The sequence below is a fragment of the Homarus americanus genome, unplaced genomic scaffold, assembly GCF_018991925.1.
Source record: "Homarus americanus isolate GMGI-L3 unplaced genomic scaffold, GMGI_Hamer_2.0 scaffold45562, whole genome shotgun sequence".
Lineage (NCBI taxonomy): Eukaryota > Metazoa > Arthropoda > Malacostraca > Decapoda > Nephropidae > Homarus > Homarus americanus.
The window spans coordinates 648,433-676,124 of record NW_024744839.1 but is presented as its reverse complement, the minus strand read 5'-3'; the positions used below and the strand labels follow the sequence as shown (position 1 = coordinate 676,124).

General features: G+C 41.3%; 1 protein-coding gene and 1 long non-coding RNA gene across 6 annotated transcripts in view; one reads left to right on the top strand and one right to left on the bottom strand.

Annotated features, from left to right (window-relative positions):
* LOC121878201 overlaps window positions 1–27,692 on the top strand; it is an 89,591-nt gene that overhangs the window by 9,621 nt on the left and 52,278 nt on the right. For 2 of the 4 annotated variants that reach the window (XM_042384272.1, XM_042384274.1), the window contains exon 2: window positions 5,729–5,916. In XM_042384272.1, coding sequence (XP_042240206.1) covers window positions 5,729–5,916 — 188 coding nt within the window. Of the gene's footprint in view, window positions 1–5,728; window positions 5,917–8,014; window positions 8,197–10,008; window positions 11,535–21,931; window positions 22,035–24,650; window positions 24,749–26,394; window positions 26,547–27,692 lie in introns of those variants that run through there. The other 2 variants (XM_042384275.1, XM_042384273.1) reach the window with 2 other exon arrangements.
* Window positions 1–27,692, bottom strand: part of LOC121878202 — a 58,238-nt gene that overhangs the window by 22,568 nt on the left and 7,978 nt on the right. For both annotated transcript variants that reach the window (XR_006091102.1, XR_006091101.1), the window contains exons 2-4: window positions 9,991–10,196; window positions 8,013–8,155; window positions 4,123–4,323 (exon numbers count right to left, since the gene is read on the bottom strand). This is a non-coding gene — a long non-coding RNA (uncharacterized LOC121878202). The remainder of the gene's footprint in view (window positions 1–4,122; window positions 4,324–8,012; window positions 8,156–9,990; window positions 10,197–27,692) is intronic.

Below are 27,692 nucleotides of genomic sequence, written 5' to 3'. Positions count from 1 at the left end.
TTAACCCCTTCAGTACAATGACTTAACCCCTTCAGTACAATGACTTAACCGCTTCAGTACAACAACCCTTTTAGTACGACTGCCCCTCAGTACAATGACTCAGCCCCTTCAGTACAATGACAATCCTTCAATTTTAATGACTGGCCTTCAGTACAATGACTTAACCCTTCAGTACAATGACTTAACCCTTTCAGTACAATGACTTAACCCCTTCAGTACAATGACTTAACCCCTTCAGTACAATGACAACCCCTTCAGTACAATGGCTTAATCCCTTCAACAATGACTTAACCCCTTCAGTACAATGACTTAACCCCTTCTTAACCCCTTCAGTACAATGACTTAACCCCTTCAGTGCAATGACTTAACCCCTTCAGTACAATGACTTAATCCCTTCAGTACAATGACTTAACCCCTTCAGTACAATGACTTAACCCCTTCAGTACAATGACTTAATCCCTTCAGTACAATGACTTAACCCCTTCAGTACAATGACTTAATCCCTTCAGTACAATGACTTAACCCCTTCAGTACAATGAATTAATCCCACCAAACACAGTCCAGAAGACACCGTCGCCAGGGGAAGTGTAATCCCTCATGGCAACTGTCCACTCGCCCCTCACAGTATAAAGTAGCCAAAGGAAACACCTCGTGATCTCAAGCCTCGAGTCTAGCATAGACTATGGCGGAGAGTGCGAGTACACCTCATTATACGTGGAGATTATCCCCAGCTTATTTTGTCTTGTGCTTACCACCCTAGCGTTAACCTAACAACATAACTTAACCTAACCTAATATTGCCCAACATAACCTTATATGTCACGTCTCGCCATCACATTTTGCGAGGAAAAACTTTGTTAACACGGGCACTTGTCACCCTGGCGTCTTTCCTCTCTCCCCCGCCCTACATCACCGGCTCATGCAGCAGACGACGTCACCTATCAGCCAATCAATGACGATTTTCCAAAATGTGATGTCACAACCCCATGATTGTCCCACAATGCGGGCCCATATTAGGCCCTGACCGCCTGTTTCTCGAGCACTCACTCTACTACTCTGCCCTCCTCCTCCCTCCTTCAACAGCCTGTGTGTGGAACTCCCCGACTTCTCCAGCGCCCTTGTCTGCTACATTACGGCGAAGTGATCTTTTTAGCCTTATGTGCTACTTTGATACTTAGGTGATACTTGTGCACTCAAGTGACTCGCGTGCTCCTGTCAGCGTACTGCTATCATTACGCCTCATTCATTAATGATAACGGGTCCGAGAATCTTACTTATGTACTTTATGAGCGCTATTACACGGGACCACCACAGTGCTCTTATTCTTGTGTCTATTTTGTCATTTACTCCTTTAAATTCTTGAGCTTTTGGTTACACCTGGAGTAGGACTGGCGTCTTATCATGACCAGCCTATCCAGTTGATGTAATATATATACTGTACATATTAGAATTAAGATTAACTATAAGCACTTAACTGTTAATGCATGTTTAACTACCTTCCTTCTATCTGGTATCTAAGAATTTCTCAATCTTAATTCTCTGATACTTAAATTCACTGGGGGCACACTACAATTTGTTCATGAGAAGAATGTCTTACATAGATATTTCACTAATTTTTCCTTGGAAGTTCTGAATAAACATTAAACTGTTGACTAGAAGTTTCTAATACGTGAAAATGACATAACATAACCCCCAGGTAGTATTAGAGTGTTCATTAATCAGTTGAAAATAAGGTGATGGAGCTAATCTTCACATGATCCCAAGTATATACAGCTATAGAAACAAACAGGAATATTATTGTCAAAACAGTCGATGGGTTTCATACACAGCTGCAGTGAAGGACGGAGAGAGGAAGGCGAGTAGAAGCGAGCTCAGGGGCATCACAAGGACAGGGAAGCACCAGAGGAGTATCGACTGACCTCACAAAAAGAGAAGGAAGATGTACTGGTAAACACTGCCTCACAGGGTGTATCAAACACTTCAAAATTTATCCAGAATGTTGGAGCAATGTTACTGTGATACTTCTGTTAAAAAAAGTAAACAGAGCAACTTAAAACAACGGGCTAAATCCGTCTATATGCTACACAGATTTGTCTAGACATATCGACCACCAGAATTTTAAATAAAACTGGATTTCAATCACACGAGAGAAAAGAGAGAGTTCAGAAGACATTACAGCATCAGAGAACATCGGGAAAATGTCTGGGAAGTATACAAGAGCATAACAGACGGATATGTTCAAGATTCGTTTTATACTGTATACTAAATACTTTGGATCACTTGAAGATTCGGCCCCAAGCTTATTTCACTGGAGCATTAACAATTATAACGGCAACCTGATTTATCGCTAATCTAACCTAACCTAACTTAACCTAGTATAACCAAACCTAATGCGAACCTAACCTAATTTAATCTATCCTAACCTAACCTAACCTAACCTAGTCTCACCCAACCCCACTGAGGTAACGTTAGGGAGGTTAATCTTCAGGTGCTCTCACTCAATAAGTACAGAGTGACTAAGGATACAGTAATTACATGGATTATTCGATTACAGACATAAAGAGGAAATAAAAAATCCTATAAAAAACTAATTTGGAAAGAAAATAAATATGGATGATCAAATCTAACATATTCAATCAACTTCATAGATATAAATATTAACTTTACCAAACCGAGAGTCCAGTGTGTTGATGTTAAAACAACTTAGATCAGTAAAAAGTCATAAGAAGAAGTTTTGGGGGCACTTGGTGTTAGTTAAGCAAGCGAGGAGTCAAAATAAGCTGAGGTATTTTTGGTGAGCAAAGTTTGATTTACTTAAAGGTTAGGTTAGGTTAGGTTAATCACCAGGTGAAATAATCGGTGTCTAATTTTCAAATGATCCCTATTTACATAATGGTTTATAATATTTGAGTAAGTACCAGGTGAACACACACACACACACACACACACACACACACACACACACACACACACACACACACACACACACACACACACACACACACACACACACACACAAACACACACACAAACACACACACACACACACACACACACACACCAGCCATTACTAAGAGACAGGAGACGGCTGCACTCCACTAATCTTATCGCTCCTCACTTGATCCAACACTTGACGCGGCGGAGTAACCCTGAACTTCTATCATGTGCTTTGACGGAATTAAACTTGTTGAGAAGTTATGTGGGGACAGCGCTCGCCTCCTGTAAACACCTGCATCAAACCAACAGGTGAAGGTGGTAGGGTACAGAGCTGACCACACTGCCTGCTTGTGTAATGGGGATTTAGTATTCAGTTGATTGTATCTCTACTGCTCCCATAACGGGCCGTCAGACGTATGTTATATAATTTGTTTTTAATCTCCCTGGTTGCTGAGGGTTCCCTTCGGCTGAATAAAATCCTTTGGCGTTAGCAATAGTGTGTTTTAAAATGGATGTGTAGATGCGTACGACTAAATATTGTAATACGTGTGAGAGCTATCTTGCGGCTCCCACATGTACAAAATATAAAAGTATAAAAGAAGCAAACAGAAGCCATCACTCCCTCACTACAGGAGCATGAACCCTATCTAAGATTGGTTGGTGTGTGTGGGGGGTGATACTTCATGTGAGTACTTGTCAACAAAATAATTAAGATTAGATGTGGTATACATCCTTTAAAAATGAAGTATGAGAGAGAAAATTCACAGTTCATACACAATAAAAACATCATATACCTTCCATAAGACATTCTTCACATCAATGATCAGACTCCATCGTTCCCTCAGTCTTCCAGTCATCCTACACCTCAACACAAGTGAATGAGTCCAACTTTTATCGTATCGTCTTGTACTTAATTTTTCTACACCTTTACGGAGGAGCTCGTACCCAACTATAACAAGTTCAATGTCACCTGATGGTTGACGCTAACAGGACAAAATCAAATGACTGGTGTGTCGTCGTCAGCTCACTACATAACACGGATCACCTGAAGATTAGCCCACAGTTTATTTAATCTGATGATTAAACACCCTAACACTACCTGAGGGGTTAGGTTAGGTAGTATTGGGTGAGATGTTCATACTACGTCACCAGCAGCAGGGAGACAAAAATATGGGCACACACGTACTAGTAGTTAAGGGGCCGCCGCCAAGTGCGTCATTGTCTCTGCTTACGTGTGAGTCTTGGAGCATCAGTTTATCTGTGTAACAGAGAACGCGCCTGGCGGAGTCTCTATGAAATTAAACTTTATTCAATGCGTTGTCGTTTAACTTGTGTTTTGAGATCTGGGACCAGAATTGGTTGTGAGATGAACCACTGTGATGAGGGTCTGAAACAGAATGGACAGAGTCATGTTGGGAAGATTTACCAGATATAAAAAAGCAGGTAGAAGACATGTTAAGCCTGGAGGAGAGGGGGAGGGGGGAGTAGGATCAAGCAGCTTACTACAATGAGGAAGCCTGAGAACATGGCGACTTCCTGTTAACGGGCAAGGATGTTTGTAGGGGACTGGTAGTGGAGGTCACTTGAGCGACGTCTAGGAAGTGAACTGAGGAAGATAAGACAAAGAAAGTTGCTATGTCCACTGTTCTGAGCGGCTCTGTGTGTGTCGCTCCCTCCCTTCTAGTCACCTCACCTTATGTGTGTCAGCGAGCGAGCGACAGAGAGAGAGAGAGAGAGAGAGAGAGAGAGAGAGAGACAACGAACATGTTAAGGCTGTCATCAGAGTACTTGAGGAGGGGTTTTAGAGACATTAGCTATTCTGAGCGACGCGATGGTTGCTGGGTGGTGTTGGATTTAAAAAGCGTACGAGCCTATCTGTATGCCCCAATCTGCCCAGGAACTGACCTGACCCAACTTTCATCTCATCCTCTGCCTCGCCGGTCATTAAAGCCACCAGTGAACACCCTACAGAGAACACAACTAGTGAACACCTACAGAGAACACCCTACAGAGAACAACTACTTTCGACTTCCCGCTCAGCTGATGAACAAGAACACCTAGCAACACCTCGGACTAAGCCAAGAAGAGCCTCACCGCCTGGAGACCTCAGGATCAACTTTCTCCCAGAGGTGCTGACTCGTCCAAGGCTCTCCACGACAAACAGGCACCCAGAACAACTACAACAGCGCCAACAAGAACAATAACAATCACATTAACAACATCTACAACAAAAACATCATCAAGAACAATAACAACATCAACACCAAAAACATCAACAGTATTATCAAGAACAATAACATCAACGACAAAATAATGACAACATCAACAACAACCTGTATGTAGAAGGTCTTAAGCCAGGGCAGGTCATAGTGGCGCAATGTGTCACTTCACCGATGTTTGTCATTCGTTGAAGGTCTCGTGCTGCGCGGTGTGTGTACGAGATCTGAGCTGGTTGAAAAAGAGGGCGAGGGTGGCTTATATGTCCTCATCCTAATTTGCTTCTTTGGCCAGCCCTGACATTCTCTTCTACATGATAACATTATTCTTCCTCCTGCAAGACCTTACCTGACTACAATAATACGTTTATCCGCCATCTGCCTCATAAATAAAAATGTGCCATTACCATCTTACGTCTCCTCGGGATATTAGTAATTATATCACCATCTCCAGGTCATCCTCCGTCGTCCTGAACACGTGTCATAATCTAGAGACAAAAGTTCATGAGGTTGTTGGCTTCCAGCACACACCTTAGTGTAATCAATTAGTCCCTAAAACAACTTTACCTTCCACAGACAACCAGAAGTTGCTGCGAGGACCCCGACGTGTGGTGAAGCTGTGTCTGTGTGCCCTCGTACTGCCAGCGATGCTTATCACTATCCCACTGTACGTGCGTCTTGTCCTCTACCCTCCTGGCCACTACCCTATGATGCCCACTGACCAGCGCCTCCTTAGTCGACACGTCTCCAGCTTCTGGTGCCAGGTATGTGGTGGCAGGTGTGTGGGGACACTGGAGGTGCCAGGTATGTGGGGACACTGGTGGTGCCGGTTATGTAGACACTTTGGTGGTGTCAGGTATGTAGGAACACTGGTGGTGCCAAGTATGTGGTGCCAGTAATGTGGGGACACCAACACCAAGTAAGTACGTGGTAGCAGGTAGGTAGTGGGAGGTACTGCACGTGGTAGCAATAGTTAGCCTTGAAGCATGGCCAGTAAGAAACATGAGGTACAACCACACCAACAGATGTTAAATATACAGTATATGGGTTCACCTGAAGATTCACGGGGCGGATGGCAGCAACCCGGGCTGACAAACAACACAGGGTGTATCAAAAGAGTCAGCGAGGGTTAAGGATCTGTGGCTAAAAATTTTATTCTTGGATAATTCATTGTTCTAATGACTTTTGGATAATTTAATGAGTTTCACAATGCTAATTAATCACTTATATTATTAATTATATGTATATATTGTACATGGCCTTCATCGACCGAAACAAGGCCTTCGTGATCAACAAGGAAGTCCTCTGGCGGACCCTCAGTCGTTTTGGCTGCCCACCAAAATTCATCGACATTGTGAGGCAACTCCACGATGGCATGAACGGCAGTGTCCTGCACAATGACACCCAATCTGAGATCTTCCCCATCCACACAGGGGTAAAACAAGGATGTGTACTGGCACCAACTCCCTTTTCCATTTTCTTGACTGCCTTCCTTAATCGTGCCAGTGCCAATTTAGCCGGTGGGGTGAACATCCAGTACCGGATGAAGGGTCTTTTCAACATACGACGACTCCAGGCAGGAACAAAGGTCTCGGCAGCTTCCATTACTGAACTTCAGTATGCAGACGACCTCACCCTTGTCGCTCACACTGAACGCGACCTGCAGGAGATCCTGTACAACTACGCAGATGCGTATGCACAATTCTACCTTGAGGTGAATGTAGCTAAGACTCGGATTCTCTTTCAGCCTGCCCCTGGTTCAGACACACCTCCACCATCCATCCAGCTTAACGGTACTACCCTCTCTAATGTTACCCACTTTCAGTATCTCGGCTCCCACCTGTCCACCACCGTGGACATCGATGAAGAGATTCAACATTTGGATCAGATGTGCATCTCAAACCTTTGGCAGACTCAGTACCCGTATCTTCAGCTGTAGGGAGCTGAAATTATCTACAAAGTTACACATATATCGAGCAGTGGTCCTCCCCACCCTGCTATATGGCAGAGACACATGGGTCACATACAGGAGGCAACTCAAAGCGCTTGAAAATTTTCACCAACGTAGTTATATTCCATCCTCCGAGTTCGCTGGGAAGACAAGAGAACAAATGCCAGTCTTCTCGCTGACACCAACTGTAGTAGCATCGAGGCTACCATTATCCATGAACATCTACCTTTGGACTGGCCATGTTACCCGCATGGATGACAGTAGACTGCCAAAGCAGCTACTTTACAGTCACCTAACGAATAGTAAACGTAACGCTGGCGGCCAATTGAAAAGGTATAAGGATAGTCTTAAGACAAACCTGAAAAAGTGCCAAATCGACCCCCTCACCTGGGAGACGACCACTCCACACCGTAACGCTTGGAGGATCACCACACGAGAAGGTGTCAATACTTTCGAGTTAGCCCGACTGCAAACCGAGGCAGACAAGCGCCAACGCCGGAAAGACGCTGCCGCCGTCCCTCCCGCATTAGATGTAGCCCTCCACATGTGCAACATGTGTGGACGACCCTGCCGGTCTCGAATCGGCCTCTCTAGTTACCTCAGAGCTCACCAACAAAGGAGACATCTCTAATAACTCATATAATTGTATCATAGCTGGATGATAGTCATACTCGATTCCGAGTGACAGCAAAGTAGTGTGTGTGTGGGGGGGGGAAGGGAGAGAGGGATAATTAACTGTAGTCATAAGGTCAATTACACCCAAATAAGAAAACTTAAATATCACATTAACTACAACTGTAAAATCTATGTAACCAGAATAACTAAAAAAAAATGAACTTAACTATAACACTTGACCAGAATGCATTCAACAAACTACTACTACATAACTAATCATCTCCTGCTACTTACAGTCTCAGCTGACACAAATGAACGGCAGCTTCAACACCTATATCGCGCCACACACACCCACCACCTCCACCAACCGCTCCACACACTTCGTCCTCCACTCCACCATGCTCAAGGACGACGTCAAGGAGTACTGGGGCTTCCACCTGTTGAAGGGGAGCAAAGTCACCATCTCCACGTGTTCCAGGTGGGTGCGGATGTGGATGAGTGGGTGGGTGAGGGTGTGAATGTGGGTGAGGGTGGGTGTGGGTGTGAGTGTGGGTGAGGGTGTGAATGTGGATGAGGGTGTGAGTGTGGGTGTGGGTATGGCACTGATGATAGCGTTTTCCGGTAACTTAATCTATGGTTAGGTTAAGTTAATCGAGATAGGTTTTAAATTAAGTTAGATTAGTTTAGGGTAAGTTAGCATGCGTGAGCTTAGGTTAGGTTAGGTTAGGTTAGGTACACTCGCTACAGAAAGTATCTGCAAGGTGGAGTCCGATGAATTTCCAAATGAACACCTAGACTCCTGTTATCTCGGTAGGGTGATCAAATTCCTTCGTCCGTTATGTCATATTGTCTAGCAAAAATAAAATGCAGATAATTTTTGTTGGGGTTGTACCTCTATAAATCACGATAGCCGCGAGGGTTATCGAGAACGCCAAAGTTGTCTCTCTACCTGACAATGACACACTGACGAACCTTCGACCGCCTTCTGCCTGCATTAGCATTAATTTATTTATCTAGTACAAAATTTAGTAAGCTTAAGGAGGACTCGTGTAAAGAAAACAATGATCCACATGCTCCCCAGCCATGACTTTTATCATCCATACGTTTTAACCTTTTTACTGTGTCATTAAAAACCATTATAACATATATAGTCACACTGGTATAAGTTAACAATGTAATTATTATATATTTTACCTTCACGACATAATTGTCACTCAACACAAATTGTATGGCTTTCAATATATATATATATATATATATATATATATATATATATATATATATATATATATATATATATATATATATATATATATATATATATACACAAGTAAATCACTGCAGGTGCGTTTGATCAGGTATATACTTTAATAACCACAAGAAAAAAGCACAGGGATTTAAGCGCTTTCGTGTAATTCACATCTTCAGGGTGAGTACAGACTAGTCTGTACTCACCTAATGCAAAACTATATATATATATATATATATATATATATATATATATATATATATATATATATATATATATATATATATATATATATATATATATGTGTGTGTGTGTGTGTGTATTTTTCTGGCTAAATAAACTTTTAATATTAAAATCTAATGCCCTTTTAGATAGAATATGCAAACTAAGTCTTGTGAGAGCAGGAAGACAATTTACTCCCTGATGCTGTTAAAACGTGGGTCACCCCTTAATAAGATACAGTGGGGGGAGGGAGGGGGCTACTGTCGCCTTCTCCAATAACTCATTACAACCCAAAATACGTAGTCCCGAAATACCAAGATTTAAATTTAGTTAAAATATCTTGTTGTGGTTCATTCCTAGATTCACATGAGAATTATGCAACCCAGCGTATTTCATCTGATGATTACACACCCTAACGCTAACTTAACCTAACCTATCTTAACCTATTTCAACCTAACCTACCCATCACTACCCTAGCAACCGACTCATGTACAGTATTTGTCCTGGTTGCTAAGGAGAGACGTGAGTGGGAGGAGTTAGTCTTTTGGTCACTTAATATAAGTGAAGCCAAAGCCATGAGGCAAAGTGCACTATTTACTTTCTGTTCGCCCAATGTTTACTCGGATAGTATTAAGACCAACAGAGGTATGGACTATAGTTGTTTCTTGGTAGTAATGTAATAGTTCACCGGTTCTTCTGCCAATATGTAGTACTTGAGTTAATTCTACATTTTATTTTAAGGAGAGTTTTGGCAAGTTTAAACTACCACGTAAAGATTTTAAAATACTACAACAAACTTACTTGATGTTATCCCGGCAGTACGGACGGTGGACAGCTGATGATCCTGCGAGGTGTGGAAAACCTCCGACGCTGTGCCTGGATCGGCGAGAAGGACTCTGCGGAGGAGGTGGATTCCCCAAACATTAAGGACGATATAAGGCTTCAACCAAGACCTGATGAACACCAGAACACACTAGGGGAGCAACAACAGCCTGGCCAACACCAACCTGTCAATGATAACGTAGATGTGGTAAGTTTAGTGAATTCCGAAACACAAAATAATGAAACACACGTCCCAGCACATAAGGATCTGTCAGAAGAGAGACGGCAAGATTTGCATCACCTGCTACGACAAGCTGTTAAGATGAGCAAAAACAAGAAAGAGATATTACAGATTCTTCACTCAGTGGGCCGGGGCGGGCAGCAGCCTCTACCTAAGAGAATCAAACAGATCATGGGGTATAGGTCAGAGGAGGAGGAGAAGATAACCACCACAGCTAAGGCTCTTCCCAGTCCAAGAAACAAACGGGATAAAAAAACAGAAGGGAGAGCGAAGGTGTTACTGAGAGAGACTCGCTCTGTGAACGATGTGGACGGTGAGGAGTATGACGGAGCCTTCGAGATATTTGATGACGTGGAAGAAGAAAACGCCAATACAAAGACTCGTAACAGAGACAAGGAGATACAAAGCCCGAAACAAACGAAAGATTCCGCCGAGACGATTGTTGGGGGGCAGATCTTCTTCCCTGAGGGACTAAAATTCGAGCGAGGAAAGTTCAACCAGACGACGAAAAACGACGGCTCAAATGAGGAGGAAGCGTCGTCGTACTCCAGCAGCGAGGAGGCCCTGGCTAGCTGTGAGGGCGTTATCATGGCCCTCCCTCTGTTGGCTTACCGCAGATGTAGTTATCGGTGGATCGAGACCAACAAGGTGGTGTACGACATACCCCTCACAGGCACCTACTACTTCGTGTTTTCCAGCGACAACGAGATCTCCACCAATCACATCTACTTCAACTTGACGATCGAGCGAGTCGTATACGACACCGAAGACTCACAGAAGATATGTACCAACACGAGCGAATGTTCAGCGCCTTTGTCCTTCTGGTCGAAAGAGGAGACGCTGGTGGAGGTGCCGGAGGAGGGCTCATGGGACCACTCCTACGTTCTGAACACTAAGTGTGAACCTCGAGTGGCTATCTACCTCACCTTCCTCCTGCTGGTACCTCTCATGATCCTCTTCTATGCCTTCCACTAGTGAACCTCGCTCAGTACTGAACCTCCCTCATTAAGACATCTCTCATGGTGAATACTATACAATAGGTTCAAATTATGATGAACACTGAATCAATAAATACTGAAGTGAAATTATATCTTGCTTATGATGAACAGTGTGAAGAAATATGACATTAATGAACAGTGTGAAGAAATATGACATTAATGATCAGTGTTAAACAAAGTGATCATTGTAAAAGATTAGTGTGTGTTCATAGTAACAGTGTGTGGGGGGACTCGTGATAAAACTTAAATGATGACCTGACAGAAATTAATAAATTGTACTTAACTTGAACGTTTTAAAAGCATCTAAACTGTTGACAATCATAACTATGTCTATTGTCATTATAAGGTTAGGTTAAGTTACGTTAGGTTAGTTAGGTTATATTGTGTTAGGTTAAATTATGTGATTAGGCTAGGTTAGTGGGGTGCCAAATCATCAGGTGATTGCCAAAGTTGTACTGTACAGGGGATGCTTATATAAAGTGTACAAGCGGTTTTTTCTCTGTGATAGTCTAGTTGAGTGTACAGTTACCTGAGGCAGTGAAGAGGGAGGCTGTCTGCTGTACACTACAAGATATACCGGAAGTGTGTCGACTCGTATGGAAAAATAGACAATGTTTTCTTAAAGTTAGACAAACACCGAGTCATGAGTGTATTGAGTCATGAAAGTATTTGAGTCATGGGTGTATCAAGTCATGGGTGTATTGAGACATGAATATTGAGTCATGGGTGCATTGAGTCATGGGTGAATTGAGTCATGGTTGCATTGAGTCATGGGTGCATTGAGTCATGGGTGCATTGAGTCATGGGTGCATTGAGTCATGGTTGCATTGAGTCATGGGTGTTAAGTCATGGGTGCATTGAGTCATGGGTATATTGAGTCATGGGTGTAATGAGTCATGGGTGTATTGAGTCATGGGTCAAGGTGGGGGCATTGAGTCATGGGTGCATTGAGTCATGGGTATATTGAATCATGGGTGTATTGAGTCATGGGTGTATTGAGTCACGGGTGTATTGAGTCATGGGTGCATTGATTGAGTCATGGGTGCATTGAGTCATTGAGTCATTGAGTCATGGGTGCATTAAGTGCATGGGTGTATGAGTCATGGGTGTATTGAGTCATGGGTGCATTGAGTCATGGGTGAATTGAGTCATGGTTGCATTGAGTCATGGGTGTATTAAGTCATGGGTGCATTGAGTCATGGGTATATTGAGTCATGGGTGTAATGAGTCATGGGTGTATTGAGTCATGGGTGCATTGAGTCATGGGTGCATTGAGTCATGGGTGCATTGAGTCATGGGTATATTGAATCATGGGTGTATTGAGTCATGGGTGCTATTGAATCATGGGTATATTGAGTCATGGGTGTATTGAGTCATGGATTGCATTAAGTCATGGGTGCATTGAGTCATGGGTGTATTGAGTCATGGGTGCATTGAGTCATGGGTGTATTGAGTCATGGGTGTATTGAGTCATGGGTGTATTGATGGGTGAGTCATGGGTGCATTGAGTCAGTCATGGGTGCATTGAGTCATGGGTGCATTGAGTCATGGGTGTATTGAGTCATGGGTGCATTGAGTCATCAGTGTATCGAGTCATCAGTGTATCGAGCCATTAGATTATATTCCCTCGTGAATCCACACGTCTTGGGACTTCTTGTGTATACTGTATACATATATAGGAACTGTGTATAGTATGTATACCAACAATCTTTTATTTCCTTCTGTATTATATAAAATACTTAATTCATATATTATCTCAAAGTATGACAAACTTGGTCATTCAGTAAGCATAATGGTTATATAAGATCATACGTATGGCAGTAAATATTTTTTATACAAATTATACATATTTTATACATATTATATTTAAAGTATACCCCGATTTACGTAAAGGGGTGTATTTACAAATCGATCTTTCGTAAATCGGTGTTTGTGTGTGTGTGTGTGTGTGTGTGTGTGTGTGTGTGTGTGTGTGTGTGTTATGTAGTTGGGTGAGGGAAGAGATTAGCTGTGGTTATTTAAGGATCATTAGATTATATAAACGATAACTAATAATAATAATGAATTGATGAAAGAAGGTGGAAGTGCAGGGAGAGATTACAACGAAGGTAAAGGGAATGTTGAAAGAATATGAAAGAAGGTTGAGAAATTTTGTCACATGATTTTACTAAGAGAGGAAAGAACGAAAATCAAGAGAAAGAGAGAGAGAGAGATAGAGAATATTAAACAACTAATGAATATAAATAACACGAAAGAGATATAGAATTGTCCAAGTAAGAATAATGTCAAAACAAAAGTGGGAAAACTAACAAAAAATAAAAACACAACAAATGAATATGAGGCTGGTTTTAACCCTTTGGCTCCTGATGGTTCCCGTAGCTGAATAAAAGATAAAAAAAAGATAAAAAAAAGTAAAAAAATATAAAGAGGTAAAATAAAAGATAAAAAGAAGTAAAAAAAAAAAGATGAAATAAAAAAAACTCAAGAACAACAGAGTAAGAGAGGTGGAGAACATCGCCCTTGATATATTAAAAATAACAAGTGAAATAACAACGTAATAGATAAGAAGGCAAAACAAACTATGTATAACAGAACGAATAGTAGTAAAGGAATGATAGAAAATACGTATAATTGCCTTGTATATAAGTGAAAGGAGATGAGAGAGAATGAAGAAATTATAGATGAATTTGTCTTAAGTATACTAAGGAAATTTTATGTATATTAGAATTAATTATAGTAAAAAAAAGTATGTTAACTATACTCGGGAAGGTGTATCATAGTTATACTTGAGTTAATTATAGTAAAAAGTATGTTAAGTATACTAGGGAAAATGTATGACAGTTGGTAGGAGAGTATTACGGTAAAAAGTGCTTATTTCATCTTTAGAATAACCTAACCTAACCTAATCCCCCAGGTAGCGTTATGGTGATTAATCTTCAGGTAATCAGTACATTACAAAGGTACTCAAACTATCCAACCAGGAGCGAACTCGTAACAACGGTTTTAAATTAGACAAAATTTTGATTTAGGCGTAAGATAGGTAAACATTGGTTTGGAAATAGAGTAGTGGATGAGTGGAACAAGTTACCAAATATCATCAATAACTCGGATACGCTGGATAGCTTCAAATATAGGTTGGACGGATATATGAGCAATAGGGGTTGGGTGTAAACGGGACTGCCCAGTATGGGCCAATCGGCCCGCTGCAGTTTCCTCCATTATGTTTTTTTGTTCTTACTACTACACTATTACATCACTACTACTACTACACTACCACTACACTTTTTTTAAATGGCCTCCAGCCTCCCCCAATAGTCACACCTTCGCCGCCATTTTATTACCTTAAAATTTAATATCCAAATACATAAGTAGCTACCCTTGCTGTGTTGTAGTTAGTTGAGCGAAGGTATTACTTCACTACTACTACGCCACTAATACAACAGTATTACTTCACTACTAGTACACTACTACTACTACATTTCTACTACACTACTACTACTTCTCTACTTCTACACTACTACTTCACTACCACTACTTTACTAAAGAACTCTATTGTCCTGTGCAGTTACTGTATGGTGTTGATGCTGTGTGTATGAGCCTCAATATCACACATACTCTAGGTCTGTCTTGATGACGAAAACATAACTTCTGCGCAAAAATTATTTCATGAATTTTCCACACACATATATATATATATATATATATATATATATATATATATATATATATATATATATATATATATATATATATATATATATATATATATATATATATATATATATATATATATATATATATAAAAGACTCAGACTCAGAATGTGGAGACACATTCAGAATCCTGAAAGGGATGGAAAACGTCAACCCAGATCACTTTTTCAAGATGTCAAGCGCCACAAACACGTCATAGTTACAAGGTGTCATGCAGGACGAATATACTCGTACAAAAGTGCTCGTCACACAGAGACTGGCATAGACCAATGGAACAGCCTACTAGTTGATGCCGTGGAAGCGAGAACAGTCCTGGGTTTCAAAGTAGCCTTAAGCAAGACAATCAAGAACAATAGAGGAATCCACTGGCCTCCCTCTTCCTCTATCTCATTTTCATTTTATAAATCTAACCTCTCCAGGATTACAATAACAAAATAAGGTAACGTCATGCATGTAGCCAGAACTTCAGTCTCCAGAAAGACCTTGACATCCCTGGTCGTGATGCCAGGGACGGGGCTTACCTGTTGATGAGCGAGCGAGCATTACCTGTTACCAATCTGGCTTACATCACACCATTATTCTTCCTGCCTCGACACATCACTCGGTCCATACAACATTATCATATTCTCATTAATTAGCTAACAATTCGTGAACAAGCAAATCATACACACACCTGTTGTCTATAGGAGCATAGATAAACCTCTCTTGTTTTATCTATAATGAGGTCTGGGTGAAACATCTCGGGGTGATTAACCTAAAACTCAACTAGATATCTTCTTGAGTGATAGGGCAGAGTCTCAAGGCTGTTGCTAAGGTGAGTTAATGATTCCTGTACACGGTGAGCTCTGTGTCGGTGTTTCTCAAACTTTTTCACTCCATTCCACCATGAAGAACTCTCAACAGCCTCGTGGCCCCCCCTTCAGTTCTCTCCCTCACAAATAATGATGAAAATAAACTGTTTTGGTTCTCTTCCTTTATTTTAATGTTTTCAATCATCAAATAGGCTGCATATTTTGTTACAGTTCAATGAGATGGATGACATTGTTTCCTTTCAGTCAGTCGACCGATTCGAGGTTGAGTCACTGATAAAGCACATCTCATGTCTGGGTCCACATGTAACCGGTTTCGGCTTTTATTCTCTATTTGAAGAAGGTGAAGAAACCAGATTCACATAAATAAGTAGTAGAAACTGGCAAGAGGACTCGAAGTGCAATCTCACTAACTTGTGGATATGACTGATACACTGAGCACCAGAATACAGTCAGAGATTTTTCTTCATAGAGGTCTCTGGCAGCAGAATCGTTCTGAGATCAAGGAATTAGTCTGAACAGGAACTAGAATCGTGCAATCTGAGCGAATCCGTTGGAAATGAAAAACTAGCTGCTGCACTATACTATGTAAATGTCAAAACTGTACCGTACGGGTATTATGATTACACACAATGACAAAAAAAAGACAAATAAACAAAAAAGATTTCTCCCCTAACAAGGCAAAGTAACAAAAAAAAAGTAGAATCGGAGTTTCCACATTTTCTCCAAACATATACTACTAAAATCTTGCCGAGACCCGGGCCAGTAACTGTAGCCTAATATGTTTGGGTTAAGTGTTTTGTTTTGTTAGGTTAGGTGTTTTATACTTGAGAGGTTAAATTAAAGATACAAGCATTAATCAGTTACGTAAGTTCCCCTTCACGTTACTCATCACTCATCTGTCACTCACCACCCGCCACACACCACCATCCGTCACTCACCACCACCCGTCACTCACTCATCACCCGTCACTCACTCATCACCCATCACTCCGTACATGACAGAGTTGATGCCCTCACCAAACTCGCGTCTAAAAAAAGTCACTGTCGAATACAATCTGGGTCTGTCAAAAAAAAAAAACCTTAAAACTGCAATTAGGAAAGAACTTATTGATGAATTTGACGCAAGCAGACAAGTGCAAACAGGCACTAGTTAATCCACTGTTTACCATGATGAGATGTATCAAGTAAAACATGTATATGGAGCAAGTAACAAGATCACTAGATTACAAGATGTTGTAACCGCTAGACTAAGGTTAGGATATGTTGTAAGTATGTCTGGCAGTATATTCCACAAGCAGATGTGAACAACACTAAATGTAAAGTGTGTAGTCAAACATATGGCCACACACTTGAACACTACGTCGTTGACTGTGTGAAGATAGAACCTTTTAATGACAGGTCCAAGCACACTGTGAGTGAAATGGCACAACATTTTATCTCTAATGGCAAGATAGCCGACATATTAAGATTGTATCCACTTTTGCACTTAGTAGCTATATCAGTTCCCATGTATAGAACCAAACACACAATGTGCTTGAATACTTCTCACGCAAATGTGAATAACAAAGTGTGCGGCCAGACATACTGCCTCACACTCCTGCACTCACTCTGTTGCTAATATGCCGCCCTCTATGTATAGAAATAAACAAAGAATTTATTTGAAATACTCTGTAACATTCAGTGCCATAATATCCTGACCACGAGGGTTAGTGATACAGACCCTTTGTGAACTCTACTCTGTAATTTTTTTGCGCTACCGCTCACAAGATGAATTATGGGGGTGCACAATAAACTAGCCGCTGTAAGAAGCCAATTATTAATATTAAAATCCGTCACTCACCACCACCCGTCATTCACCACCACCCGTCACTCACCACTACCCGTCACTCCGTCACTCACAGCACATGAACCTATCATGTGTTGCCCCTTAGAGTTGACGACTTTATTCCCAGTTACCTTAATAGATCTGATAAATAGCGAGGTATAAAGGTGAACAAGAGAAGGAGAAAAAAGTAATGGGGAAGACGAAGAGAATAAGGGATAGGAAGAAGAAGAAAGAAGGAATAGGGAAAAGAAGAGGAAGAATGAAAGGATAGGAAGAAGAAGAAAGAAGGGATAGAGAAGAGAGAAGAATAAAGGGATATGGAGAAGAATGAAGAGATAGGGAGAGGAAGAATGATTGGATAGAGAAGAGAAAAATTAAGAGATAGGGAGAAGGAATAAAATGGTGTTATAAGAGATTAAATAAAGGACATGGCTGTGGGAAAGTGGGATAAAGAGTAAGAGAAGGAGAGTGAACAAACAGGGAGAAAGAAAAAAGAATGAGCATGGAAGAGAAAAAGCAAATACTGTACTCTCTCTCTCTCTCTCTCCATACAACACACACACATACACAAATGCAGTAATTAGACCAAAGTGAAATCGAACCCTCGTCTCCTTGGGTTAAAAGTGAGTATATTTGCTGCCATGCCATCACCCTAAAGCTCTACCAAGGAAGTGTTCCAGAAACGATTGTATCTGTAACTCTGGAGGTGGGTGGTGGCGTAGTGGTATCCATACTCGTCTCTCTAACAGGGAGATTCGGTTCGATCCCATCTTAAAATACATAATCATTAAAATATAAAACTTGGGACCAAACTAGCCAGTCGCCTCGAGAAAGCAGTCTGGTAATGATGTCTTGCGTGGAGGCGAGGCGCTAAGCTGTAACAGACGACTCAATAACGAAGCTAATTTCTGAATGGGTGAGGTCACTAATGGTTCTAAGTAATGCAGGATACAGATATCGGAGCTTTATATACTTCATTAGGGAACTGATAACGAACTGATATCTTCCAGACCATTAATACTCGGACAGTTTATCAGGTGGGATGGAAGTCTTAATAAAATCTTGAGCTGAACTGCGAAGTCGTAACACAACCCAGGAGGTTAATAAACTTGTAACAAATTATTGTAATACTTCTGTGATCCTTGAAACCCCACATTGTTTTGATTCACCGGGAGAGAAAATCATAAATGCGAAACTTCAGCTGAAGTCGTTTATATCCGATGAGGTTTCAGCCTGTAGTCTCCGGCGCCTCATGATATGGCTGTAGTCACCACTTCCTCGTTCACGTCTCAGAGATGTACAGTATCTGGATGGCCGTGAGCGCCGACTCGGGAACTCTTTAATCAATCTTCAAATGTGCAAACAATAAATAAATACATAAAAAAATATAAAAATTCTCAAAGAGTTGTACAGTTGCTCTGTGACCGGAGCTGAGCAGCCACTGGACCTGAGAACCAACCATCAGGTATACAAACCCGCGAATTAACACTATCTTGGCAGCGAACATTACTTTTGTCATTTACCGGGTCATGTGCATAGTACAATTAGTGCATGGTTACCAATGCATTATAACTCCTCCAGGAAGGACCTCTCCTAGGAAGATAACCGCATCTACAAATGTTTCTTGACCAAAGCCTCCTGGCAGAAGCTCAGAGCCTCAACTTTGAGATGATCATTTTGAAAAAGGCTTGAATAACCCTCGTCATCCAGACCAGACTGATAGCTGTCCTCGACCATGTACCCAAGTTGGCCCTTGAGGCACTTGAAGAGAAGGTCCACTCCGGATAATGAATCAAGACACTGGGTGAATACACCTATAAACACCTCAAAATCATGGTGAATACAAGCCAGGTAGAACAGACCACTGGTGATGTGGTAAGTTTACATACAATCCAAGGACAAACTCCAGCATGACGGTTGGTTTAGTTGGCCGTCTTATCAAATCACAACCTTCACCTGACCGTCTACACCCCAGTCCTGCACAGCTGATAACTGTAGTCAGAATTGTTCTCATTAGACCCTGCTGCCATATGGCACCACAACAATTGTGACCAAGTCCCATGTGTTGACAACACAACATACATATATTGTTTTTCACTCTTGATCTATTTTTGTGTGTCTTTATTATTATTATTATTATTATTATTATTATTATTATTATTATTATTATTATTATTATTATTATCATTATTATTATTATTATTATTATTATTATTATTATTATTATTATTTCATTATTATTATTTTTATTTATTTTTATTATGAATAATTTTTATTATTATTACATTTTCGCCCCCTAGGCCCCGATGTGGGTCAGTGACCTGTGCCCGGGTGGACTAAAAAAAAAAAAAAAAAAAACATAAATAAGGTAGAGCTGACACGAAACGTCCAACACAGTTTACCCATATTGTATGAAAACTACCCTAACACACACACACACACAACACTTCATCTCTAATGGCAAGATAGCCGACATATTAAGATTATATCCACTTTTTTGCACTTAGTAACTATATCAGATCTCATGTACAGAACCAATTACGCAATGTGCTTGAATACTTCTCACGTAAATGTGAATAACAAAGTGTGAGGCCAGACATACTGCCTCACACGCCTGTACTCACGCATTTGTGAATAAGTTATCCTTTATGTATAGAACTAAACAAATAATGTAATTGAAATACTGTGTAACATTCAGTGCCATAATATCCTGACAACGGGGTTTAATTATTATGACCCGTTGTAAACTCTACTCTGTAATCCTTTTGCGCTACCGCTCACAGGATGAGTGTGGGGTGCACAATAAAGTAGCCGCTGTAAGCGGCAAAATCAAAATCAATCACACACGAACGCGCACCGAGAGCGAGTTGGGTGTGTGAGAGATACAGCGAGGCCTTCCTACAATCACTGGTGTTGTCACAAGTCGTAGTTCAAAATCTTATGTAAACCAATGTTGTGTGTGTGTAGACCTAACCTAACCGTCCGTGCTATATTAACTGGGTCAGGCAGCTCAATGAATACCAGCCGTGACTGAACAACTAACCCTCTGCGAGAGCTTGATCTCAGAGCCAGCATTCGTCAAGCGGTCAGAGCTGGAGGGGATTTAGACCAGATTTTAGATAACTTTTGTTATTTCTGTGGTGGAATTCCATACTATAGAAAATTGCTAGACTGTCCTGGCGGTAACGACCTGTACCTCCTTTATGGCGGTGTTACGTTAGAGCCGCCAGATGAAAAGCGTTCGCAGGAGATTTAACTTTCCTTAAACCTCTACCTTCACCTGCAATTCTAAACCTGAAATTTCCCAGATATTCTAAAATTGAATTTTCCCGTATCTATGATTTAAGAAACAACCCCAGTTACTGTATTCTCAGCGAAGTTTTACATCTGTTTCCTGCTCAGAACCGTCAGATAGTCTCGTTCAAGATTCTTCGAACACTGCTGGAGACAGCTGGCAACTCAAGGCCGTTTGTTTACTATAGTACGTAGTAAAAATTATGAATAAATGTAAACGTGATCGGTGATTGGTTATTTAGTTCCCCGTTGCTTAATTTAATGGTTGGGCTTTGTTGTTTCGTATTATACTACGTACTATAGTAAACGGCCTTGAGTTGCCAGCTGTCTCCAGCAGTGTTCGAAGAATCTTAATGGACTGTACGTTCTCGAATCCTTGAGATATATGACGTGTGAATCCGTATTAATATAACGCAAGAGGTGCCGGACAGGTCACTGGCCCGTCCTTGTAGAAACATAATCATCAGATAAGGAAATTTAGTCCCTGTGGACTACTCGTGGTAGCCAGGTAGAGGGGTGTCGCTATGTGCTGGGTGCCGTAGATAGTGCCAGCAAGTGGGACCACAGTAGATCAGGGCCACTCGAAGTGTCAGGACGTAAGGCCACACAATATTGGGTTCACTCACGGTCTATATGTATGGCGATAGTGGACCAAGGCCACACATAGGTGTACAGGGCCACTCTTAATATCAATGCGCATGGCTAGAGAACTAAGGCCACCCATAGAGTTAGGACACAATCGACCAGGGCCACTCTGTGTTGTCACACAGGGTCATGGTGGACCAAGGCCACCCAGTGAGTCACCACGCAGGACCAGGGCCACTCTGTGTTATTACACAGGGTCATGGTGGACCAAGGCCACCCAGTGAGTCACCACGCAGGACCAGGGCCACTCTGTGTTATTACACAGGGTCATGGTGGACCAAGGCCACCCAGTGAGTCACCACGCAGGACCAGGGCCACTAAATGTTATAACAGAGAGCATAGTGGACCGAGGCCACTTATAATATTAGCGCGCAGGGCCTCAGCAAACCAAGGCCACCCATAGTCAGCGCGCAGGGCCACAGTGGACCAGGGCCACAGAAGGCTCACTCGGTGTTAGTATGGCCCTGGCTCCGGGACGACCTCCACCTCTGTTGACAGGTTAGTGAGAGTGGGTGGCTGGTGAAAGAGAGAGAGAGAGACAGAAGGATAATCAAATAGAAAAGTGAGAATACAGAAAGAGAGAGAGAGAGAGAGAGAGAGAGAGAGAGAGAGAATAAGTGCAGGGAGATAGAGAGAAAGAGAGAAAAGTGAGAGAGAGAGGGGGGGTAGGATAAGATACCTGTACAGAAAAAAAGACAACACGGGAAGAGAGAGACAGAGCATAATAAATGATATGTAAAGTATGAATAATACTATACAGTGCTCGACATATCATACACAATGTATAGAACGCGTGTGTCACTTCATGTATGGTGTACAACCTAAGTACTTGCAGAACTAAAGGTATGTATTACGATCTGTCATACGAGAACCGTCATACGAGACCTGTCATAAGAAACAGATTATAAGAGACTTGTCATACTAGATGTCATAAAAGGCCTATCATGCGAAGCCAGTCAAACGAGATGTCATACGAGAACAGTCATACGAGGCATGTTATACGAGGCCTGTCATACAAAACGTCATACAAGGCCTGTCACACGAGACCTGGCATACGAGACCTGTCATATGATGTAATCTACTGAAATTAATTACCATGCATTACAGGTAGTCTTCAGTGTGTGTGTGTGTGTGTGTGTGTGTGTGTGTGTGTGTGTGTGTGATATGATGATTAATTTACATATTAAATCTGTCTCAACCAATAACCTTAATTGAAGATGGGGAGGGTGAGAGGAAATGGGAAGGGAAATGGGTAGGGGAGATGGGGAGGGAGGGAGATGAAGAGGGTGAGGGGAGATAGGGAGGGTGGGGAGATGGGGAAGGAGATGGGAGGGAGTGGAGAGGGTGAAGGGGGATAGGGGAGGGGTGAGGGGAGGGAGGGTGGAGATGGAGAGGGTGAGAGGAAGCGAGGTTTTCTTTAAGCTCATAGCATGTAGATAGAAATCTGAGAGAGAGAGAGAGAGAGAGAGAGAGAGAGAGTTGTGTAACGAATTGTTTTCCTGGGACAGTGTGTGTGTGTGTGTGTTTGTTTATTTTACTCTGCATAGTGCATATGCACGTCTGTGTGTACATACGATTCCTCACATCCCCGGAGCACAAGCACATGCAATGGATTTTCGTAAATTTATACACACACACACACACACACACACACACATTAATAAACCGTTTATTATTATTATTATTATTATTATTATTATTATTATTATTACACACACAAAGCCTTGACTATGTTACTGCCAGGATATGAAGAACAATTGTTTTAATTTTTTTGCTTTACTACGAGACCTTTGCCAGTGTTGAGGATATTGTTAAATGCTGACCCTTATTAAGAGAGAAAGAGAACTATTTGTATTATTTTTCAGTCTATACTCGCGCTCATATACTCGGTTAGAGAGAGAGAAAGAGAGAGAGAGAGAGAGAGAGAGAGAGAGAGAGAGAGTTTCTGTTTTACATATTTGACTCGCAATTTCAATGATTATTACAAGTACTATTTAACACCACATGAGTGGACCCGCGAATGAATTTTCATGAATATAGCAAAATCGTGGAAAGTCTTCAATTTTAATTTGGCTCACAAACAGTAATTTCTGCACAGTACGACATTTCTTCAGTGTAAAACTTTAGATTACATTTATGTATTGTATATTATCTATTTAGTTATTCATATATTTATCTATTCTCCCCTTCCTTGGTCATATTGCTGTAAGGATTGCGCCAATAAATTACTGCCATGACAAAGGTAGTTGTTCTGGTGGCAGCGGACGCACGAGCAAGAATAATGGCAGACGTAGGAGTAATATTGATCTCCGATGTTATTTAAAAGAGTGATTATAAACAGCTTAGAAGTAAAATGAAAGCTAATCTACTGCCGTTGTTGCTAATGGTGTAATTAGCCTCGCTGTTCCTGGTGTAGCTACTGTGCTTCTGCTCTTGTTCCTAAATCTGTTTTTGCTGCCGAGTTTTGTCTGCTAGTCTTTCAGCAAATCACGTTACTCTGCACGTAACTGTGGAAGCAGGGTTTTCGGCTCTGACTGTCCGTCCACCTGTCCTCAAAATAACACGACTACGAGTCTACAAGTTTACACCAAGTTTGGTAGGTTTTGATCAACATGTGACAAGGTTCACATGATAAACTTTTGCTGTATATCACGCTGAGATTGACCGAGGAAGGCCATGGTGACGGTTCGCGGGCAGGGTTATGCATCAGCTCGTATAGTGTTTAACATTACTATAGCTGGTCTTACTACTATGACTACAGCTTCCCTATGACTACCACAGCTGGTCTTGTTACTATTACTACAGTACATACGTGCTAAACCTTAATAGTATAAGCACGCAAACAAATATACAAGAACAATGGCCAATACATATAAACATTAACAATAACTCTTTTATTATTATTATTATTATTATTATTATTATTATTATTATTACATTTTCGCCCCCCAGGCCCAGATGTGGGTCAGTGACCTGTGCCCGGGTGGGCTAATCCCCGTAAAAATAAAAATAAAAAATAAAAAATAAACAAATGTACAATAATATTAAAAAGCAATAAAAATTTTAGTCATAGATATATAAAATAATGACACTATTTTTTTTATTCTATTTCAGAAAATAATCACGTGGAGGAACATCCTGGGGCAGTCGCTGAAGACAGGAGCCTCTAGGGGTCGTGCCTCTGCCTCTACACCAAAACGTCAACAGCAGCAGTGAGCCAACTTAACCTTGGTCGAGTTGGCGGCTAACTCTAGTGACTAATTCAAAATTAATGTGGTGTTGTACGGCAGATCTTGGTGACTAACTCAATATTAATGTGTTATTTTATGTGAAGAGAATTGAAAATACGAGCAGGAATGTCATTATATTAATTGGTAAAAATATTATTAAATATGTTTGGCGTCAAATATACATTAGTACCGTAGCTAACTAACCTAGCATCGTCTTCTATACAAATTGCAAAGTAGACAGTGTAACTCAACCTAACTTAATTTTAACCCAACAAAACATCGTAACTGAGGAAATTATACCGATTGATTCTCAACTGTATACAATAAATTGCTTAGTGTATTGCTAGGACACTTCTATGGTACTATGTCGATATGACAAAATGTCGTAATACGCTTAGTTTTGTACCTACATCAATAAGCTTGAAAGAGGTTAAGGTAATGATAGTGAGGTTGGAGTTAAACAACCGTAGATTTTGCGTATAATTGGGCACATAACTACAGTGACTATAGTGCTACACAATGTGATACAGTTGCGTAATTACAATAAATGTTCTAAATTCCCTCCCTCTGCCTGTGTCACATTGTGTAGAGTTGTGTATAAAATTGCACACAAAATCTAAGGCTGTCTCACTCTAACGTATCATTACCGTAAACCTCTTCCAAGTGCTGTAGCTACAAAACTATGCGTATTCCGAAATTTGGTCATATCGACATTGTACCTTAGAATTTTCCCAGCAATCCACACTGTAATTTAGTGTACGAAATTGAGAATCATTCTGTACAATATAACAGGATTAATGGAGAAATGATCCTTTTCATGCGATGTCGACTACATTTGGTTGTCTCACGTTGGAGGAAATAGTATCTACAGCAGCGTACGTGTGGGTGAAACTGAATAACCTAACATTAACGTTTCTCCTGAGCAGTAATTGGATGCGGGCTCTGAAGTGGGTGAAATAAAACATCTCTTACTTTCGTCTACCAACCATAATGACTACCCTTGGGAAGACGAAAAAATTGCCGGAAAAAGGCTACGATAATGGCTAATTCGGGTCGTGTTTCTCGGATGCCAAATACTGTGATTATTCGTGTGTTACCTGCCATTTCATCATAGATATGAAACTAATAATAATACATTCAGACTTTTATTAGCAATCTGTGTATCTGTTAAATCTCTTTCAAATTTTATGATAAAGTCGTATTAGAATAGAGCCGCTGTGAGTGTTAAGCCTGGTACACTTAACATATGTTCAGACTTTTGCTCAAATTTGTCTCGAGCTCTAGACAAATTTGAGCAAAAGTCTGAGTGTATGTAGCAGGCCAAAGATACTAGGCTGTTTTGCCGGAGTTTGTGTAGAGCCATAAACATCATTAATTTACCGAAGCTCCCTGGTATTACTAACGGCGACAATAACATAAATAACACCACCAAGAAGCTCTACAGACACATAAAAGTGAACCATCTGAATAACTGTAAAGTGTGTGGGCAGAGAGAGGTGTCTCATAATAACATCTTAACTTTCGCTGAGATTAATAGCTCATTGTAGCTCTTTTAAAATCTAATAACTTCCCAAATAAGATAATAATTGAGAAACATCATAACATAAGTATTATTCACGTGTTTTAAGGTGTCGACTATACAAGAACTAGAGTGAAATAACAGGATTACAGTGACAATAAACACGGTGACAATAAACAATGGCGGTGCGCGCGCCTTCCCCAGACAGTGGGGCGTCCCTCTACCAGTACCAGAGTCTGCTGTCCGTCCTCCACAAACCAGGTCAGTGTCAGGTCATCCTCCAAGTCAATGTTAGGTCATCCTCCAGTTCAATGTCACGTCATCCTCCAGTTCAATGTCAGGTCATCCTCCAGGTCAATGTCAGGTCACCCTCCAGGTCAATGTCAGGTCATCATCCAGGTTAGTGTCAGGTCGTCATCCAGGTCAATGTTAGGTCATCCTCCAGGTCAATTTCAGGTCATCCTCCAGGTCAATGTCAGGTCATCCTCCAGGTTAGTGTCAGGTCGTCCTCCAGGTCAATGTTAGGTAATCCTCCAGGTCAATTTCAGGTCATCCTCCAGTTCAATGTCACGTCATCTTCCAGGTCAACGTCAGGTCATCCTCCCGGTTAGTGTTATGTCATCCTCCAGGTCAATGTTATGTCATCCTCCAGGTCAGTGTCAGGTCATCCTCCAGGTTAGTGTCAGGTCATCCTCCAGTTCAATGTCACGTCATCTTCCAGGTCAACGTCAGGTCATCCTCCCGGTTAGTGTTATGTCATCCTCCAGGTCAATGTTATGTCATCCTCCAGGTCAGTGTCAGGTCATCCTCCAGGTTAGTGTCAGGTCATCCTCCAGTTCAATGTCACGTCATCTTCCAGGTCAACGTCAGGTCATCCTCCCGGTTAGTGTTATGTCATCCTCCAGGTCAATGTTATGTCATACTCCACTTCAATGTCAGGTCATCCTCCAGTTCAATGTCACGTCATCTTCCAGGTCAACGTCAGGTCATCCTCCACTTCAATGTCAGGTCATCCTCCAGGTCAATGTTATGTCATCCTCCACTTCAATGTCAGGTCATCCTCCAGTTCAATGTCAGGTCATCCTCCAGTTCAATGTCAGGTCATCCTCAAGGTCAATGTTAGATCATCCTCCAGTTCAATGTTAGGTTAATCCAGGCCTAATTGTAGCTTGGCTAAGTATTGTATAACGGTAAGAGAAATACCTAACCTTATCCATTCCACCTAAACCTAACCTAACCTTATCCATTCTAACTAAACCGATCCATTCTAACTAAACCGCCTAACCTAACCTTATCCATCCTAACCCAACTATCCATTCTAACTAAACCTAACCTAACCTTATCCATTCCACCTAAACCTAACCTAACCTTATCCATTCTAACTAAACCGAACCTAACCTAAGCTAC